At 38.1% G+C, this 20183-nt stretch overlaps 2 protein-coding genes across 3 annotated transcripts; one reads left to right on the top strand and one right to left on the bottom strand.

The window, feature by feature from the left end:
- The first annotated feature begins 7267 nt into the window (after window positions 1-7267).
- LOC137747283 (vesicle-associated protein 1-2-like) lies at window positions 7268-10706 on the top strand. Its single transcript, XM_068487366.1, has 8 exons — window positions 7268-7467; window positions 7585-7655; window positions 7771-7852; window positions 7952-8067; window positions 8205-8366; window positions 8467-8517; window positions 9281-9358; window positions 10346-10706. Exons 1-8 carry the CDS (start codon window positions 7416-7418, stop codon window positions 10454-10456), a joined length of 723 nt encoding a protein of 240 aa, XP_068343467.1. The 5' UTR covers window positions 7268-7415; the 3' UTR covers window positions 10457-10706.
- Window positions 10707-10831: 125 nt separating this feature from the next.
- Window positions 10832-13626, bottom strand: LOC137747282 (calmodulin-like). Of its 2 annotated transcripts, XM_068487363.1 has the most exons (6): window positions 13146-13623; window positions 12361-12447; window positions 12112-12222; window positions 11964-12024; window positions 11184-11308; window positions 10832-11045 (listed from the first exon to the last, which is right to left on the bottom strand). In XM_068487363.1, the coding sequence occupies exons 1-6, from the start codon at window positions 13554-13556 to the stop codon at window positions 10977-10979; spliced, it is 864 nt and encodes a 287-aa protein (XP_068343464.1). In that variant the 5' UTR covers window positions 13557-13623; the 3' UTR covers window positions 10832-10976. The 2 variants fall into 2 exon arrangements, with proteins under 2 accessions (XP_068343464.1, XP_068343465.1); XM_068487364.1 differs by lacking the exon at window positions 12361-12447 and having other exon boundaries at window positions 13146-13626.
- Between the last annotated feature and the right edge of the window lie 6557 nt (window positions 13627-20183).

Here is a 20183-nt window from a genome sequence, read left to right as displayed (position 1 = left end):
ATATGATAATACCTTGTCTAAGAAATATGGTAGAATCCCATAAGGATATCCTAGATATGATAGGATTTACACGATCACATTCCTAATATAATATGACTGCAACATTCCCCCTTGAGTGTGTAAATACTTAAACAAATGGTGCATCAGGTCTTCAGCGATGAAGTAAGTACAGTTGATGAAGTCGTCGGCACAATGGAAGAATGCATAAAGGTAAAATTCACAAAACATCGCTATGGTAAAACCCAAGGTGGGATAAAAACCCATAGAATAAGGAGAAAAGTGAGAAGTTGCATTAAGTCAAAACTAAGCGTCTTCTGAATGCAAGGAGAATAGCTCACAAGGGTATAACCAGCCCAGAATGGGTGCCTCATCAAAATCTAGTTAGGTAGCAAAAACCCGATGGGAAAAATGCTCTTAATCGTAGGGAAAAAGAGTACATTAAGATCAAGTAAGTATACTTTTGGATACTCCCACTGCGTTTGACATTGAGAACTACAAGCATTACATATGAATAGTTAGGCATACCAATTCCTCGAACAAGCTACTGGAAGGTTGACTTCGGCAGTGACGTTGTGTAGAGATCGGAAAGGTTTTCTAGGATCGACTGTCATGACTTCAATCTCCTGATGCTTTGCTGATGTGATGTAGACGCAATATGTCTTGCCATTAACTTCATGGATGTATCATGTCTTGGTCAGGTTGATACATGCTGTATAGTCTTCATTGATCGTCGTCGGGACTATACGATGGATAAAAACAACAAGTAATTCAAATATGATTAACAAGAGCTCTTAACCATGTCTCACATGTGATGTAGTGAAGTAAGGTGAGTCTTGGAACGGTTCGAAGATTTCGCAACTAAGGTCATATCGTGAACCTCCAAGATATTGCAATATCCTTAATGATAAAGACATAACCATTCCGGGATGTGCCTTGTGCAGTTTTGATAAGTAACTTGCGTCATCATAACAAAAAAGTTAAGCATCATTCTAAGGATCAAAGGGGTCAGATCCGCATAAGATGCGTTGGGATTAGCCTAAATTCATAGCACCTTCAGGGTAATGAAAATATGTCTTTAATACTAATTCAGCAGCTGTGTGTAGGAGCGGTGCTGCATCTTTACCAATAGATCAACAGCGAAGGAGATGTCTTGTCTAATTCAATGAGCTAAGTACAACAAAGCGCAAAGTTGAACTCAGATATGGAACTTCGAATTCCATAACCTCTTCAAGGGTCTCATTTGAATGCAACGTTGGAAGATCATAGGTATACTCAAAATGTAACACCTTCGGGGTGTAGTTCGACTGATAGACCAAAGTACTGTCAAAACACCACTTCAGGTGCGAGGCAATTTTCTCAAGCTCTTCTAGAGTCTTAGTGAGATTCATGTCATTGACATAAACTGTAACTCTAGCAATTCAGAATAAGACTTTATATTTAACACACAAAGGCGTAATTCTGATCCATAACTGATCAAATAACACTTAGACATATATACTACATCCGCCAGATTACTTTAATACGTAAGTGAACGCCTTCAAATGAGTTGAGAGAGTGTTCTGTGGTTTGGAACTATTTGATATGTCCATCTAATTCTTTGAGAACTTACATGTAAATCTTCGTATAATATCCCCATGGAAAAACACTAACCACATTTCATAATGTTGCAGTCTATCACAGGATGTTTGAGAGAAACCTTGCACTGTAAGATGTGCATCATATTGTAGTATTTCATTCATCTCATTACGCTTCCTTTCTCATTTGTAACACAATAGGGTTACCTTAGGCAAAGTAGAAATTACGAGTCCAAACACACTTTGGTAAGGAATTTAACCTGGATTGTAATTTCGGTTGTCTAATCAGTTCTACGTTGTCACTAATCAATAAAACACGATTCATTATTGTCGTTTTTCATTTATGTCGGTAGCTACCATATAAGTGAAAACACCATCGATGATAATTTCATTCCAATTCCCTTATCTCAACCAAACTAGTATATTGGACCAAGAGCTTTAAGTCTCGGGAGTAATCCGGATTAATCTCATAAGATGGAAATGATCTGAGACAGCGACCGAGTATGGATTCATTGTGTGTCGTCTTCTTCCTCTTCTAGGAAAGTGAATCCTATTAACCGACTAATTTGTCATGCTTCAGGCTGAGACAGATTGATTGGTTATCCACTAGTGTACCAAACTATCTAACAAGGGCGGCCAAACCGTCCACTAGGGGCGGCACACCTTTTGGGGATGTTGACTCGACGTCTATCCTTGCAGGCATGTTTGCAACCAGTATATGATCTTGTCACTTTAGCTAGATCAAAGGAATGCGTCTAGAGCAACATTTTGAAAGCTAGAATACATCACATTTACTTATGATACTTGTGTGATACGAGGATCAAGATGAGACGTAGTGGGTAATGTCCACAAAAATTCACATCATTCTACAGGAACGTTGACGTTCTTATGTCCCCCTAATGGTGGGAAAACTATCTCATTGAAGTGACAATATGTAAATGAGCGGTAAGGAGATCGCATGCAAAGGCTTTAACGAGCTAGTGTGAAGGAGAATCATAAACAACAAAGATTCACATCCTTCTTTTAAGGACCCATGTTGGTAAATTACGGCGGCGCAACTTGGCACATGGAATGCACACCCAAATGCGTAAATACAAAATGTCAGGTTCATACCCAGTAACCAACTGTAACGTCGAAATGGTTGGGTAGCAATGGGCCTCAAGACGGACCAACATAGTTGTGTACAAGATTGCATAACCTTAGGCAAAACCGAAAGCTTGGTACATTTACCAAGGTTGCAGAACCAAAAGCTTGGTGCATTTACGAAGGTTCAGGTGATCAATTAAATTGCGTTTTTATGATCACTATGCAAAGTTGTTTTAGGGTGAACATGGGAATTCGATGTTCAATTATAAACCCTAAAGAAATGCAATACTTTATTGAAAACCATTGATATAAACTCTCCAGCATTATCCAGTCTTCTAGACTTTATGGGATAAGCAGGGTGGTGAACCCTTAAAATCGGCCAGGAGGTTTAGCAGCAATGTGTGTGGACAAACATGTGACCAGTTTGTCGATTCATCAACCAAAACTATAAGTATTGATATGGTCCATATTTTGGTTGGATTAGTCCACATATATTCCTATGAATCCACTATGAAAAGAGGGTTGGTTCTTATCTTTGCTAGGGATGATATAGAAATCAAATTTTCCAAATAAGCAGGCTTGGCAAAATGTGCTTGTAAGCACGTGATCCTTACTTCGGGTAAGAAGATGCATCGTAGCATCATTGTTTGACTGAAGAGTCCCAAACGGTCTTGCCAAAGCAAGTAAACTGCTCGAATCACCTTACTGCAGGGTGGCCATATGGCGTGTTCCCAGTTTGGGAGGCAATCCATTGGCCCCAAAATATAGCTTCGAGCTTTGTATTTTGGAGGTGGTACAAAGATATTTCACTCTATTTTCTTTAGCGGTTTCATTCATGATCATTGCCATCTCGAATATCTTTAAAACTCAACAACATTCTTCCAAAAAGTTAGTACCATCCATACAACAAGGAGCATGCCAATGCTCTTAATCAGATTGGATATACCTGAATTCTTTGCTAGAGATGTGATTTAGGTATAAAGTTAGTGTGTGTATTATTGCATTGATCTAGACAACTAACTTACCACATTCATACCTAATCATGTGTTTAATTGAATTTAGTCACATGTATTAAGAAACATGATTCAATTAACTCATATTTGAGGACAATATCAATACGATGATCCATAACTAAAACAACCACCAAACTTGAACCAATAACATAAAAAAATGTTCACAAAGTAAACCAAAGTTACTAAGGCGATTCGGCCAACATGGCCATTCATGTCAAAATTCTGCTCTTCCAATAGTGTTTGGTGAAACAAAATTAATCTCATATTGACTACTAGAATGGTACTCTTCACGACATTGGTAGAGGCACGAACAAGTACATAACCAATGATTTATTCCATCAAGATGGAAGTATATTCTGCAGGGTTGAGGTTTGGGAACAATATCCCTTATTCTTGAAGTTTTAGGTCTTAGGTGTCAAGGATCATGCTTCAGGCATGTGCCACACGTTGACATGCCTTGATTTTACCATAGGTTGTAAAAACAAACTCGAAATTGGATCATGAGAGAGACAGACCCAAAATTGGATTCGGTAAGCTCCAACCGAAGTTGGAAAAGTTTGTTCAGCTGGCCTCTGCCAAAGTAGAGCAATACCGTTCAGTGCCATTCTATTGAAGAATAGCATACCCTTCGGTACATCCCTGCAGAAACAGGGCACCATTATTTGGTAGACTCCAGCCAAAGTTGAGTTTATACCGTTTTCTCACATTTATGATAATAATCAAATCCGAGAATTTGGTAAACTTCCACTCTCTGTACTGTTGCTTCAAGAGCGAGTTAGAAACATGCAAGGACTAGAAAAATATTCTCCAGTCAAAATTCGATCAAATTTATAAACTTCAGAATTGTACTCATTCATATATGTAATCATGGTTTGTTTTGGGCAATGTCTTTCATGATTAGACAGTCCGTATGAGCAAGCCAAAGAGCCATGGAATCCTCGTCTGGGAGCTACTTCCGTTTGTAATGCTAGGCATAAGTCTTCAAGCGAAGATAATGGCGGAGGCTTATTCAGTTCTTTTATGCCATTGTTGGCTTCAATGGTTTCTCAGCTTCTTGATAGTCAAGTGGAGATTCACGTCTTATACCCACATAAAGTAGTTTCTGTCAAGAAACGTCCAAATCAGTGAAATCGAACTTGTTACCATTCGACAATCCACTGAATGGAGGGAACAAGATTGTGATTGGTGTTATGGAAAATAAAATATCCATAAGCATTAAAGTTAGAACATTCGAGTTCTAAGATGTGGTTTCAGGAAAACTACGGGTTTTCATGGGTCTTTATTGTGTTATGAAAACTTCGGGTTTCAAAGGCACTAAATTCGAAACCACAAGTTTGAGTTTAGTTATGAACTTTTGGTTCATAAAAGGAGGTACCTGCAAGAACACATAATACAATATACAACTAAGTGTAGTGGATTTGGGTTGTTTCAAGAACTCAAGTTTGAGTGCTTCGGGACTACGAAAGGGAGTTAGCGGCTCAAAGAAAAGAAATAAAATATTGAATCGTTAATGTCCAAAAGTGGGTTTCAAGCTAATAATTTTGGATGTCTTGTCATATTAGTGGACTGATGGTCACTTTAATCAATTCAATAGATCAGACCATACAGGATCGATCATAGAAGCAAAATAAAAAAATTGCCTAGGCCCATATATGATTTAATGTTGGCTATAAGCCACACAAGAAAAATCAGGTCCAAATTGGTCTCGGGTTAAATGAATGGCAGCCCCAAGAGACTGCGCTGAAGGCCTTGACAAAACAAAGCCCATATTGGGCTTGGGCTCAGGCAACCCATGTGTGTTGTGCAAGCTGCAGGCTGCAATAGAAGGATGGGTTGGGGGGACAACAGGCCCAAAACAAAGAAAAAATGAAGCCCAATAGGCTGTGAGGGAAGACATCCCAGTTTCAGGTTGGCTGCAGGTTGAGAAAGCAACAGGCCCAGATGGGTGTATGGTTTGTCTAAGAAGACAGTAGCACCATCATTATCAGTGGTGGTCACAGACGGCAAGATGAGCCAAGTTTTAATAGGGTCCCTAAGATTCACGACGGAGGAGCTTCTCGACGTCGGTGTTGACCAGAGTGTTCCAAAACCAGTGAAATTCAAAACATGATTTCAAGATTTCATTGAGATTCAACTGGAATCTCGAGGTTTAAAGTTGAATATGACATCCAACTATCATGCGTCACCAAAAAACGGAGAAAAATGTCGTCGAAAAATGTCGTTGTTTCTGGGTTTTGGGTGCAGGAGCAATTCGGCTTCTTTGGTGGCTTGGCTCACGCGGCTCGTCGACTTCTTACCATGGCTTAGCGTGTGGCTAGTGTTAGAAACCCTTTTTCTCAATAGTTTTTTTTTAAAGGTTTTCAAAATCCAGAAAAAAAAAAAATTATACTTCTATTTTCTTTTGTTTCTTTGACTCACAAATTCCACATAGAGATTTATAATTGTGTAATGCATGAACGTGTATATATATCGGAAGGTAAATGGAAATGTAGGAGGTTCATGCATCATGAGAAATGTTTTTATGTTTCATGGTCATTTCAAATATTTTCCTTTCATGCGTAGAATATTCTTCTCGGAAAGCCAGAATTGCATCTCTAATACGTTGTATCATGTTCAACACAGAAAAATTAAATTGAATCAATAGCATGTAGATCAATTTAATTAAATAATAAATTAATCATAAAAAGAATGATTAAAACGTAATACTCTCCTGATTGAAGATCAAACTCTCTTTAGCGCAGCGTTAAAAGCATGCTAATAACGTGTTATAGGGCTAATTTACTGAGGTATAATAAGGACAGAGAGATAGAGGTGCGACAACAGTAGAGAGAAAGAAAGATGTGTAATTGTGAGGTGTGTGTTATCTCACCCCATAGTGGCTTTATTTATAGTAGTAGAGAAGGTAAATTCCTTATCCTAATAGGATTACAACTATAATAGGATAATATTTAGTCTAAGAGATATGGTAGAATCCCATCAGGATATCCCATATATGATAGGATTTACACGATTACATTTCTAATCTAATAGGACTGCAACACATTTTGTTTCTTTTCTAACATTTTCTTTCAGTTAAGTATAAAAGAATATAGTCACTCAGTACTACGGTCTGGTGATATTCCTTTTCGCTTAGAAGTGAGAGGTCTTAACTTCGAATCTTGTGGATGACGAATTCGATACCAAATTAAATTGTCTATTGTGTGGCTTAACCAAACTGGCACTCTTCCTAATGTAAAAATATTGATATACAAAAAAAAAAAAAAAAAAAAAAGTAGAAAAGAGTATATTGGTTTTAAAAAAAAAAAAACAAAAGGAAGTGTTATTAGCACTTCAAAATTTTCATTCTACCCTCTTCACAAGTGTATTTTTCTTTCCTAATATAGAAGGTTTAGAGTATATAATGAGATTTTTGAAATGCTAATAATAATTCCTAAAAAAAAAATAATAATAATAATAATTTCATTATTTTTTTATTATCTGTAATTTAGATTTAGATAACAACCGCTAATTTAATTAAAAAATAACACGTAATATCTGATCTTCGTAGCACTGAAAAAAAAACCCAAAAGAAAGGACAACCCAACAGGGTCCCACGTTATTTCTTCCCATCTCTCTCTCTCGGAAACCACTCTCAAAATCATTCAAATCTCTCCCTCTCTCTCGACCACTCCCCGCCACCGGGAAACAACTCATCTCCGCCGCAAAACCACCATCTCCTCTCTCTTCTCTGATCGCTTCCGATATGATCACCGGCGAGCTTCTCAGCATCGAACCCCAAGAACTCCAGTTCCCCTGTACTCTCTTAAACTGCTTCTCCTTTAATTGCAGATCCGCGTTTTTTATTTTTTACTGTTTCTGATTACTTTACCTTCACTTTTTGGATTTAATTCTTTTGATTCGAACGAAATTAGTTGAATTGAGGAAGCAGATCTCTTGCTCTCTGCAACTCTCCAACAAAACCAATGACTTTGTGGCTTTCAAGGTTAAATTTTCACCCTTTTTAACTTTTCACCAGAGAAGTTAATTTCTGGGTTTGCTCAATTTTGACTGTTAGAGATTTGAAATCCTGATTTTGGTGTAATTTTGTGGTGTTTTAGGTAAAAACAACAAATCCCAAAAAGTACTGTGTTAGACCAAACACTGGGGTTGTGTTGCCAAGGTCCACTTCTGATGTTATAGGTATACCTCCCACACTGTATCATCTTGCTTAATTGCGAATTATTTGCGTAATTACAATATCCCAATGTGTTGACATGTTAAATTTGTATGTGGGTTTAGTGACAATGCAAGCGCAAAAGGAGGCACCTTCGGATATGCAATGCAAGGACAAGTTCCTTCTTCAGAGCGTCGTTGCCAGCCCCGGGACTACCACAAAGGACATCACTGCAGAGATGGTAACTAGATGTTATGATTTTATGTGGCCTTGTGTATGAGTTTTGGAGGTTACTTTGCTAAATATTTGTGCAATTCACTTGTCTAAATGTAAAACTTGTGTTTGCGCAACTGGGGTTTTGTGTTTGTTGAATTTCAGTTCAATAAGGAATCAGGGCATAATGTTGAAGAGTGTAAATTGAGAGTTCTCTATGTTGCTCCACCTCGGCCACCATCGCCGGTTCGCGAAGGTTCAGAGGAAGGTTCGTCACCCAGGGCTTCAGTGGACAACGGGAGTGCAGCAGCCTCTGAGTTCAAAGCTGTGAGTACTTCTTGATGGATCAAAATGGAAATAGAACAATTTGTTTTTGCCTTTAACTGTATTAAATTATTTACGATTTCATGATTAATTTTCGTTTTAGGCTTCAAGAGCTTTCTCTGAGCAACACGAGCATCAAGATAACTCGTCTGAGGTATACCTTTTACTTTTAAACTAGGTGGTATATAGAGTGTTGAACATTGAATTAATGTTGGTTGTTTTTGCTTGATTTGCATCTGTGTTTATTTTACTAGTACAATACAACATTTTTAAACTTCTACGCCATCCAAGTGTGTGTCCTTTCTTGTTTAGCATCCACTAGAATTTGAATGGTTCATGAAACTCCCGATTTCAGAATTTACCTTTGATCATCATAGCAAAGCATTTTAATGACCTAGCAGACCTGAGGGTGGGTGGATTAGTTGTATCTTATGCAGTTGTTTTCAGATATTTTAGGGTATAGCGGCGGAGAGACACCTAAGTCTTCCCTGGCTACCTTTCCATTAGATTCTGTTGTTCATAAAGCTCTATTTCTTAGTTACCATTCCTCAATTATGAATCCCTCCATTTCCACAAGAAACTGAGTTAGGGAGTCATGATTTCAGAATTTACGATGGCTCAAGTAGTTTGCAAGTCTTGGATTCATGTAGGTTGAAAAAAATCCCTTTTGGAGAATGCCCCTTTAACAATACGGTATAGTGAGCTTGAGCAATATTTCAACTCGATAACCCCTTTCAAGTTTCTCATTTAGAGTCACTGCTGCTGATAACCATTTTGGTTGTCCGTTGTCCTTTAATCAACATTGTATACTTCTTTTTAACAGTGAAGAATGTTTCTTATCCTGGAATGAATTTGTGGGGTTGCAGAAATATTGATGTCGGCACTACACGGTAGTTAATATAATTTTGTAATTGCAGGCAAGGACATTAATTGCAAGGCTGACTGAGGAGAAAAATTCTGCCATTCAGCAAAATAACAGGCTTCAACAAGAACTGGTGAGGAACTTTTTGTTTCTGTCGTTTTAATGTCTGAGTGGAACATGGTAGTTAACACGATCTCTTTACAAAATAACTAAAGATCATGAGAAGTTTTCAAGACTTTAATCCTCACTAGAACTACTAAGTTGAGCTAATTGAGCTTAATAGTGATATGTAGTTAGTGTAGTAATTACAATCCAGAAAGCTTATTAAAATCTAGAAAGCTTCTTAATGATATTTTAAATTGCATGAACCCTAGGTGTTTAAAGATTTAACAACATATAGCTGTTTTGTCAAATCTTATTTGTCAGTATTTGATAATTCTCGGAACCAACCATTTATGGTACATCATATTACTGCCAAGTTGTAAATGTTAAAGCTGTGTTACAAATCTCTATAGACGTAAGCATCTAGGTGAAAGTGAAACGAGATTGTCGACTTGTGCTAATACTAATAAAACATCATCACTGATGCTTTCTGTATTATATATAGTTTTTTCTGTTTTTTTTTTTTTTTTTTTTTGAACAAACGATATTATCTACACTAAGGGGGTGGGGGAGTGGGCTAAGCCTCACAATGGGCTAGCAATAATGTGATTCAAATTCGCCTTTGGCGAGAATCGAACCTAAGACCTCTTACTTACCAGTGAAGAGGAATACCACTAGACCGGAGTCCTAAATTGCCTATATTATATGTAGTGAAAAAACTAGCTTTCTGGGGTTGATATCTCTCTCAAAGAAGAGAAAAGGAGAACATTGTCAAAAGAAATTTATGTTGTCAATATGTTTATGAGATTTTACTAAAGTTTTTGATAGATACCAGTGTATTTTATCTTCCAGAAGAATTTTCTTGACAATATGCTTCCACTTTTATCTTTGTGCCTTGATATATTGTTAGTTGCTTCAATGTTTAATCTCGAAAAAAGTTTGTTGTAAGTTTTAACGCCAAATTAATGGTAGCTAACTGATATGGTTCCCATTCTAACCAAACGATCATCATATGCAGGATGTTTTGAGGCGCAGGGTCAACAAGAGTGCTGGTGGCATTCCATTTATCTATGTTCTTCTAGTTGGCTTGATTGGCATTATTTTGGGGTACATTCTGAGGAAGACATGACTGGGCACCTCACATTCCCCGGGCACTCCCGTTGCTGGACAATGAAATGTAAAAAAAGAATGGAAAAGTCCGGAAATTGAATGTGTGATTGATTAGAAGGAACTTTTGTGTATCGTATTACCAATCTGTATCGACACTCTAGAACACTGCGAAATGATTGTCCATCGGACGGAGCATTTTCTCATTGTATGAGTAGGTGTTGACACCTTAAAACTGGTTTTGTTATTGACATGGAGGTTAAAAGCTTTCATTCTGTGGCCGCCACCTTCGTTAAAATTGTGTTCTCTTATCCTTGTGTTGAATAATGTTACGAACCATTTTGATTGTAAATGGGGTCGGAAAACATGTGTAGAATGAATTGAGGTAGTGTAATCAGAAAAATGAACTGATCGCAAGCTATTATCGTCGACGGAGTTTAACAAACATCTCGCATCTGCTTTCAATCTTCAAAGATAATATGTAACTTGTAGTTCTTTGCAAATTAAAACACGTTGTTTGGTTTAGAATCGGTGTAAACTCATCAAGACTGCTCGGGCTCTTTGATCATGTTGCAACGAACGACAATCTTTCGAAACTCCTCCAGACTCAACTGCAATACATTGCAAAAGGTAACGTTCATCAGCCCAGGTAAATACATAAATATAGCTAAAATTACTAAAGATGCTAAAAGGACGAAACAAAAGTTGCTTAAACTCTGCTAAGAACGTTGAGAGCAGCTGGTACCGACCTTTCCATCTCCATCACTATCAAAACAGTGAATCATGTCCGCCAACTCCTCCTTATTCCACATAAAATCATGGGTAGTTGCTAATCTTTGTACATCTGCTATAGAGATTCCCCCGTCACATTTCTCTGCACGCCAGGAGCAATGACCAAGGTCAAGGACATTTTGTGCATTCTATTTTGGCTTGGTAAGAGTTGAGTGTACATACTCGAAACCATACGAGTTGAGTACATCACATATTAAACAACAAACTTCAGTTGGTGGAAGATACATAAAGTAAAGAGAATATGCCACAAGTTTCAGAGTGGAAATAAGAGAACACGAAACAAAGACTCCACCGTGGTCAGATCCCAAGTGCGCTTGATCCAAATGCAAGTTATTACAAAGTTTGCTTTCAGTATGTTGAATTTCAACAGAAGCAAGACTTAAGAAAATGGATAAAAGACTCTTCACATAAGAGCACTACAGCCATACAACTATATAGCATGCTGCGGGAGCTAAACATCAGTCAATCACTTGACTAAACCAGAAACTCGTACTATATTGTTTAGTGTTTCTTCCTACTATTAGCTTCATACGTGACGTTCTTCAATGCTTTTGATGTGCTTCTGTTGATATTGTTTTACTAATGCAGTCAGATTGTGTTCATGTAGGGCATTTATCGTTAGAGAACATAAAAGGAAGATGAGCAACTACTCATTGTCTCTCCTTAAATGTATCCACTTCATGAGTAAATGAGTGTAGCTTAGCCCATCCCTCCAAGACAGAGATAATATAACTTACCATCAAACTGAAAGAAGTGCAAAATCAACTCATCCTCTGTCATCTGGAGCCGACTAGCAAACTGTGGAATACAAACAATGAAAACCGACAAATGGGCAGTCAGCTAAGGAACAATAGGAGAAACGTGAAATAACTCTGCTTCACACACCGAATTTTTCCTCTTCCTCCTTCCTGTATCTTCCTGTATCTGAGGGTTTCCCTTTCTTCCCGTAACATTAGCATTTTTCACATGAGAGCCTTGTAATGAAAGAGAAATTGCCTGCAAAAAGAGTAAAATTATAGGTATAACCACCTAGGACTAATATCATATCAGTTGGTTAATGATCCACCCAATTATTCTAAACCTGGCAATTAGCAATCAGAAATGATATTCATTTAAGAAGATACTGTCACATACATGCTTCAATGCTTCATCATCATCGATGCAGTCATCGTTACTCAAAGTGCTTAGGGAAAGAACCTTCTTAGATTTTGCACTTTTATTCTTCACCAGGATAGAGAATCAACAAGGATAAAATTCAAGAAGTCAGCCAACTAGTAGAAGTCATGCAATACCACATATGGCTTTCTATGCACAACAAAACATGATGAGGAAACAAAGCAGTCTAGAACGTTCGATCTTGCTTGAATCATACACTGAAGTTCGCTTTACTTTATATCAACCATCACTGTCTTAAAACCGTCATGCAGCTTCTGAAATGACACCCAATCTAAACCTACTTAATGTGCATTGTCCAATTCTCACTAATCCATGCTGCCGCACGGCGCAATTAAACTGGTTTCAAGGGGATCAATCCTCAGCAGCTTTAGAAACACATTTTACCAAACGCGTATCTGCTTTTTTGTAGTTGATTATTCCCATACCACGGCAAGAAGCAACTTTTTTTAAAAGCACAGTAATACCAAACTAGCTTAGCCCATTGTTTTATAAGCTTCACATAAATCTCTTTACTCGGTGAAAATAACACCAAAAAATTGGTAATTGGCAGATCCTTTACAATATTTGATTTTTTGTTCTCCAAATTAAAAAAAAAAGACCTAATGTACCATAGTTCCGATCAGTTTAATGCCCTTCTAAGTTACAAGTCCACGCTATGAGACTTTAGGAAGAAAATAACAAAAAGAAACAAAGAGAAAGTATATGAATTCATCAAATCAAATAATAGCACACAAAGAACTAACCTTTTTTCCCCGCGAACCAGATTTTGTTTTTACAGTCACAAAATCATCGTCATCGTCCTCCTCCATGGCTTCTTCCTCTCGGCTACCAGACGAACTGGGTCCTTCCTGGTCTTCGTCAGGCCTATAGTCCTCGTCGTCCTCCAAGACCTTGGCTTTCCCCTTCTTCTGCTCCTTCTTCTTCTTCGCATTCGGGCCCGAACCCATTAAAGAAGAAGCGATTTTAGGCAGACCCAGAGCCTCCATTCTCGCCCTGTTCTCTGCAATTCTCGATAGCCTCCGCTTCTCGTACTCCGACACTGCTCCCGCTGGGTTTTTCCCGCCATTGATGGGTTTTCCCGCGTCCTCCGACTCTGCGCTGGAGTTCTCGGAGGTTTCTTCGACGTCTGAGTCGGAGAGACGGCGTTTCGGCATTTTTGAGCTGTGAGATTATTGGATTGTACGGCAAATTTTTGAAGGTAAAGTAAATTCGGTATGGCCCTATATGGCCTGCCACAAATCCGCTGTCTCCGTGATTATGTCTCCTTTCCATGTCTCCTATTTATCCACTTGACACGTGTTTTACAGTTTAACAGTGTTAAGTATTTGTTTTGTTTTATTAAAAGTAACAAATAACAAATTTAGAACACTAGGAGAACACAACGCAGGCGCATACCCAGAAGCCCCATCACCGGCGGGTACTACCCTCCTCCTTGTCGCCTCAAGACACCTTTTCTCTTTCACTTTCTTTGCCTGTCTCCTCGCTCACCGCCGACGTCTACCACCTGCAAGTACTAGATCCTAATATTCAAGTCAGATTCAATCGGAGATGTAGACATTTTCTAAAATCTTGTTATAGATTTATTAGTAAATATTTATTTAAATGATTCGTCTTACTTCAGTCTTGATAAATCATGGTCCTACAATTGCCCCTAGCTATGCATCTGAAAAGACTGTTCCTTTTGAGGATGGATAGTTATCCAAAGACCATGCATTTTGAAGTAAATCAGTATACATATTGTTTTCAAATCATTCTGACTTGTGGTAACTTAACTACTGTTCTAGATTCAGACGTGCGACCAAGAAAGTTGGGGATGAGAAGACAACATCAAAGAGAAATGTCATGCTACTTGTGTACAATAAACAAGAGACAACTCTCTACAGTGTCGAGTGGGGCGACAAAGGTGGAAGGACGTTACTTGAAATGGCCATTGTTGTGGTAGAGTCATTTGGTTGGGGATTATGAGTTTAGCCTCAACAAAGGCACCAATTCTTCGAACCAAATTTGCGCACCACCGTGTGGAGGAGATGCACAAATTCGTACCAACCTTATGTAGCCAAGGACACCGGGGAAGGGGGTTGCAGGCCAATGGCTTTCCAACGGTCAAGTTAGTAAGCAAATATATGAGACTCAAAAAATAGGCAAAAGAATAAGTGTGCGATAATTGCGTTACCAGAGATGAACATATAAGGGTGTATTTACATCAATCGAGATAAAGTCATTTTAAGATATGGGATCCGTATTAAATTGGGAGAATCCTAAATGATATTTAGGTGTAGATATTGCATTCTCTTAGGAGTATGATTACTTAAGGAGCAAGCCAATCCTTAGATTGTAAGGACTCCAAGATTATAGGATACCTAATTGATTCCTTATTGGATCAGGTTTCCATATATTATAGGACAAGCATGGTTAATCTTAGTGAAGTCATCAGAATTCGCCCACTGCTGTGGACAAGATGATGGTGGCATCACTGCTCCATCTGTGCAGCTTTTCTATGGAAGATGTTGAGTCCATAACTTATTTGTATTCGATCTATCTTACCCTAGTCTTGGAAAATCATGGTCCCACATGTCAAATTGTTAATTGTCATTACTCTATACTTATTGATTTATTGCCCAATTATTGGTCGATCAATTGCAATCGCCAATTTAATGGTCTTCTAATTTCAACCTTCAACACGATCTGCACTTAATGTCTTTCATTGACATCGAAAAAGAAAATACCACTAAATAATACATAGGTGTTGTTAACACTCAAAAATTGCAGGTTAACAAACTAAAATACTAAACCATTGGTGCGCTTGGGATATGGACAAAAATGAAATGGACCTAAAGGCTTAAGTGGTTCACCCAAAAAGCTGACCTACATCCACTGTGTTGCTCGGATTATATTACTTTCAAGACTAAAAATAGCATTTGGCTAATACATGAACTTTCTCTCATTCCAGTCGTCCGACCCTAATATAGAAGGTTCCCACCCCTTTATATATGCCCACAACGAACCCATCAGCCTTGAGTCTTCTTAGCATTTAATGCGTCACCACTGTAGATTAGCATGCTGACATATTCCACTTATTAATCAAACTTTTGACAGTGAAGTTACATATGTTCAGTTGAATAGCGCGTTCTATCAAAGTGATGTGGGACGAGCGTCCCACTTGGCCTTGGCTATCCAACTTTGCCTCTTTGAGCACCTCTTCGACCACCTTTATATCCCATCCTAGATCTCTGCCACTAACCAAGGGTTGCCACATGGCCTGATTGATATATGGGTAGACTTATTCCTAGAAACTTGTGCCATAAAGCTGTCAGCTAGCCCACATGCCATTCGCAGTCAAAAAGCTTTTTACGTATCCTTGTCGGGCATAGCTCGTAGGTTATCGGCTATAGCGCTCGAGGTTATCCTCTTCTAAGTCTTTTAGGCCTTGGGCTTCTCAATCTTTCATAGGCTTTTCGTGGATTATTTCTAGGCATGCACCATTATGTGGGCCTAAAAGTGCCCAACATTAACAAGTCCCTAACTTCTTGGTCAAGAATTTTTTTTCTTGGGCATGGAATTGCATGATTAATTGGCTTTTCAAGTGGTGCTCGATTGGATAAAACGTCTCGGATATTCTTAACTTATTACTGTCAGTCGCTCGGCTTTGTCTCATTTACTCCTCTTCTAGAGTAGTGGTTAGGAGACAGTCGGGGTGCCCGAGGGCAATGTTAGTGGAAGATTGAAAGAGCAATCAAGGCACATCCACATTAAATGCATTGTAGGCAGGCATGGGTTCATACACTGCAACGTCTTTTCACGTCCCTTCTTTTTTGAAAACTAAATCGACCGAGATGCCACATGTCACGATCTTGCCATTTTGGTGCCTCTTTTGCAATAGTTGTGATTAGTTGCTCGAGGCTATATATGAACTAATTTTCTGGAAACTATAAGCATTCGTTTTCTGCAACGTCTTTTCACCACTGTAGGCATTTGTTTTCGTACTTATGTAGTATTATTTTCTGGAAACTATACCGGGTTTACAGTGAAGGGTTGTTACTTTCAGAAAAAAAGAAATGTGTTTTCTCAAGATTTGTTTTTGTGCCCACTCACCCTTCTGTTTTCACCCTTCCAGGTTTTAGTATTTGAGCTTCCATATCGATGAGGATTCTTGGCATATCCCAGTATAGGTGGCTACCTATGATGGTATAATCATTATCTTACCTTACTGTACTTTGCTTATTCCTTGTAATCACGCGAGAAATGGGATCATTCCTGCTCACAACGCACTTTTATATTTAGGCACTTTTAGGTTTAAATTTATTCACATATTCCACATCAATACACTTTATGGCTCAACCACCTTCATAGTGTCTGCTAGCACAGCTCTGTTTAGAGTCCTAGTTGACATTCCGGGTCGGGGTGTGTCAGTTTGTTATCAAAGCATAAGTTGGGCAGTATTGCATTCATCACACACATGATGTAAGCATTCTAGGTTCTTAAGCCTAATTTTAGAATCTTGCCACCTCGTCAAATCACCAAAAATGTGTGAGCTTTTCCTTTTGGGCAGTTTTGTTGACTTGTCGACATTTTAGAAGATCACTTTGGCGAATGCCTTAGACTTAAAGTGAAGAAATTCCCTGCCAAGGAAAGGTGTAAATTAGAGGCAAGTTGATGGCCCTAAAACAGGGCTAATGTATCGATAACTGTGTATCACCGAAGACTTTACCAACCATTTCCATCGCTATTCTCCAGCCATCAGTATTAAACATTTCGAGATTGGAAATCAGAAATAATTTTGATTCCTTGGCAGTATCCGTTAGAATACCACCTATTAGAATTCCTACGAAGTCTACTTTCGTCAAGACTCTAGAAATGTACCCTTGATCCCTGATAGAACTAATTTTTCCAAACGCACTAGTGATCATTCCAGATCTTCAGGAGGAGGATCGACTTTCGTTTAAGTCCATCCTAAAGTAGATTATTAGAAAATTCTTTTTCGGCCTTAGGAAATTCTTGCCAACGCTAGTTTCCCAAGTTTCTTTTGGTGATGTACTCGTCATTTCGATAAGCATAGGCACAGGTGTACAAGATGTTATACCTACGGTCAATAGAAATCCTTGAAATAGTAAGTATATTCTCTAGAATTAATGAAACCCCCTCATCAGATTAGTTCCTTACCAATCGTCCAAAATCAACTATCCAAGCGGGCTTTAGCCTGTAATCAACCTATGATGGCACTATTAATTGAAACTCGAGCTCTAGAAGTTGTTAACCAATATTCAGGCGGTATGATTTCTGATACTGGACACATGCTAGTATCTAGGAGTGATACCCTTATGCTAGAATACTGGTTCACAGTTTCAAGGTAACGAACAATATCAAAATATCGTACATGCGTTAGTTAGTGGCGCAACTGATAGACTGATTAATAGTGACTACTTGAGCCGAAGACACTAAATCGTGGAAACTAAGGAGCATACTTTGTATTAAGACAGTACACTAATGGTTATCTTAACCATATTACTCATTTAGGTACTCAAAACTTCTTCTACTAGCCACCTTTCGATCACTTCCATAGGTAGACAGTAGAATCGAAATACGAGATGATATCTCACTGTTAAAGTGATTTGAGTGTCGAGAAATTGTGAAGACTTTTTAATTATTGTACGTTTCAAGGACGAATACCTTTGGTGGCATTTCCCAAAATTTTATCTGGGAAATCATCAAATGGTGAAGTGAAGTACATCATCGAACCACTTCCTAGTATTACACCAATTTCCCTTGCTTATATTGAACGTTCCCAGCATCATTAAGCAACTTAGTTATAAAGTTTACCAATTAGGAACTTACCTAACCTAGGACTAAACACTTTATCTTGGAAACCTAAAAAAAACCGTTATCCACTACTTCAAGTTGATGGCCTAACCAACCCACCTTTGTAACTCGAGTTTTCTTCCATAACCTGACGAATTTGTAGTAGCTTTGTCAACGACTTACTTACCTACTCCAGTGACGAATCTAATCTGTAGACATCGACAGTCAGCTTTATATCAAATTCTTCAACCGTTAACTTGGATTAAATTGGTTCTTTTCTCAGGAAATGTGATCTCCTCAGATGATATTCCTTTCTCTTTTCCAAAAGGTTGTAGCGGAAGAAAGTAGAAATTCTCATGAAGTATTGTGAATTTCGAGATATCTTTGGTCTTATCAATTTTATCGACAATTGGTTAGCGATTTTTAGGTTAGAGTGTTTTTCCTCACTCACAATCGAGGAATGTTAGTTTAGTTGGCATGTTAGTTATGAATAAAGTTTATGACAACTGGATTGTTTTCTCATTTCACCTTCATTTTACACCTTTCAAGGATAATGATCATTTTGGAAATCTATGATGAAGCTTTCTTTGGATGTTTCAGCTGTGCTGAGCCAACATAATGGAGAATTGCTTATATTTTTCAACGGATAAAACTGTTCGAAATAAATCGTCTTATTCATGGCTTAGAGTCAACAATTATCATATTCAACCGAATGGTATTTCTCGATGGAGTAACATGTCCAGGACCTTTAACAATCTTAGACTTTTTAAATACATTCTCATTTGAAATAAGCTAAATTTTTTATAGCGACGATGGAAGAACCAAATCAATGCCTACGATTGCACTATAGTGTATTACCCCAGTAATGCAAACGTAGTTACTAAACACCTTTAGCTTGTCCTATCCCACCTTAGTTAGAATTCACAAGTATTGTTTTGACGTTACCTGTGAGATATCAATAAATTGTTTGGATGGTTATAATCACTTCCTGTATCTGTATAAGGATGGGAAATATCACCATAAGCTTCCAATACAAGGTATATTGTACATATGGAGTTATGATGATGTTTCAATGACCATTGATCGACGCGACAAGTTAGCCCACTTTCCATTGGTTCAAAGGGACCACATTTTAGACCACTTGATAAAATTCCTCATTCTTGAAACTATTAGATTTCTCGGGCATTTAGACCAGCATCTATTCTGATGGGGATTCCATATGTACCTCTTTATGCTGGAAAGTATTCTAGTCAATCTTGGGTCCGTGTCTACCTTATTACACTTTGTATTATTTTTTAAATAGACAAACCGTCTAAAGGAGTTGCTCGAACATTGACATTTACTCGTGATTATTAATTTCTCAATCACCCAACAAATACTCTGCTAAACGAATCTTAACCGTTGGTGATTGAATGTTCCAGAAGCTACGGTTGTAGTGAGATGTCATGCATTAATTTCAATTACCTTGTATTCAAGATTTGTTGGACTTGTTTGACCTTCAAATTCTTGATTGTTCTTATTGGCGTAGTTTTGCTAAACTCGAGGGAAATTCAATATGAACCTGCTCACTATGGCATTATGAACTGCATTGTTGGGTTATGTGGTGTGTATGTCGCTACTATATCTCACCGTGACACGTGTTTCATTTCCAAGTCTTGGGAAGCCTTCTTGAAGGCCATGTGCATTAAGCTTTCTCACGTACCGCATTTCACCCTCAAACTAACGACTAATATGAATGAACTATCTGGACCTTAGAGGATATATTGCTTTTGAATATTTTACAGTTTTAGCTAGTCATGGTAGGCATTTACCTTTGTTAGAGTTATGTGTAACTGTGGTTACATTTTTGGTCTGGCTATGGTATTGTTTGAGCCTTGGTATAGAGATTTTACGCATGGAACATGTTTAACAGATAAGTATTGTGAGTAGGTATTTGAATAATAGAGATTTCGAAATAGAAAATGTTATGATATTGACAATGTTGC

Source organism: Pyrus communis, chromosome 10, assembly GCF_963583255.1.
Source record: "Pyrus communis chromosome 10, drPyrComm1.1, whole genome shotgun sequence".
NCBI lineage: Eukaryota > Viridiplantae > Streptophyta > Magnoliopsida > Rosales > Rosaceae > Pyrus > Pyrus communis.
The sequence above is the reverse complement of the archived record's forward strand: the minus strand, read 5'-3'. Positions and strand labels throughout refer to the sequence as shown.

Bases quoted from the DNA above. Each gene is read 5' to 3' on its own strand.
- LOC137747283 (XM_068487366.1), top strand. From the start codon at position 7,416: ATGATCACCGGCGAGCTTCTCAGCATCGAACCCCAAGAACTCCAGTTC. The intron at 7,853-7,951 runs GTATACCTCCCA...ATGTGGGTTTAG, and splicing joins GTCCACTTCTGATGTTATAG to TGACAATGCAAGCGCAAAAG. The intron at 9,359-10,345 runs GTGAGGAACTTT...CATCATATGCAG, and splicing joins ACAGGCTTCAACAAGAACTG to GATGTTTTGAGGCGCAGGGT.
- LOC137747282 (XM_068487363.1), bottom strand. From the start codon at position 13,556: ATGCCGAAACGCCGTCTCTCCGACTCAGACGTCGAAGAAACCTCCGAG. The intron at 12,448-13,145 runs GTTAGTTCTTTG...ATCCTGGTGAAG, and splicing joins CTGGTTCGCGGGGAAAAAAG to AATAAAAGTGCAAAATCTAA. The intron at 11,046-11,183 runs GTCGGTACCAGC...AATGTATTGCAG, and splicing joins ATAGTGATGGAGATGGAAAG to TTGAGTCTGGAGGAGTTTCG.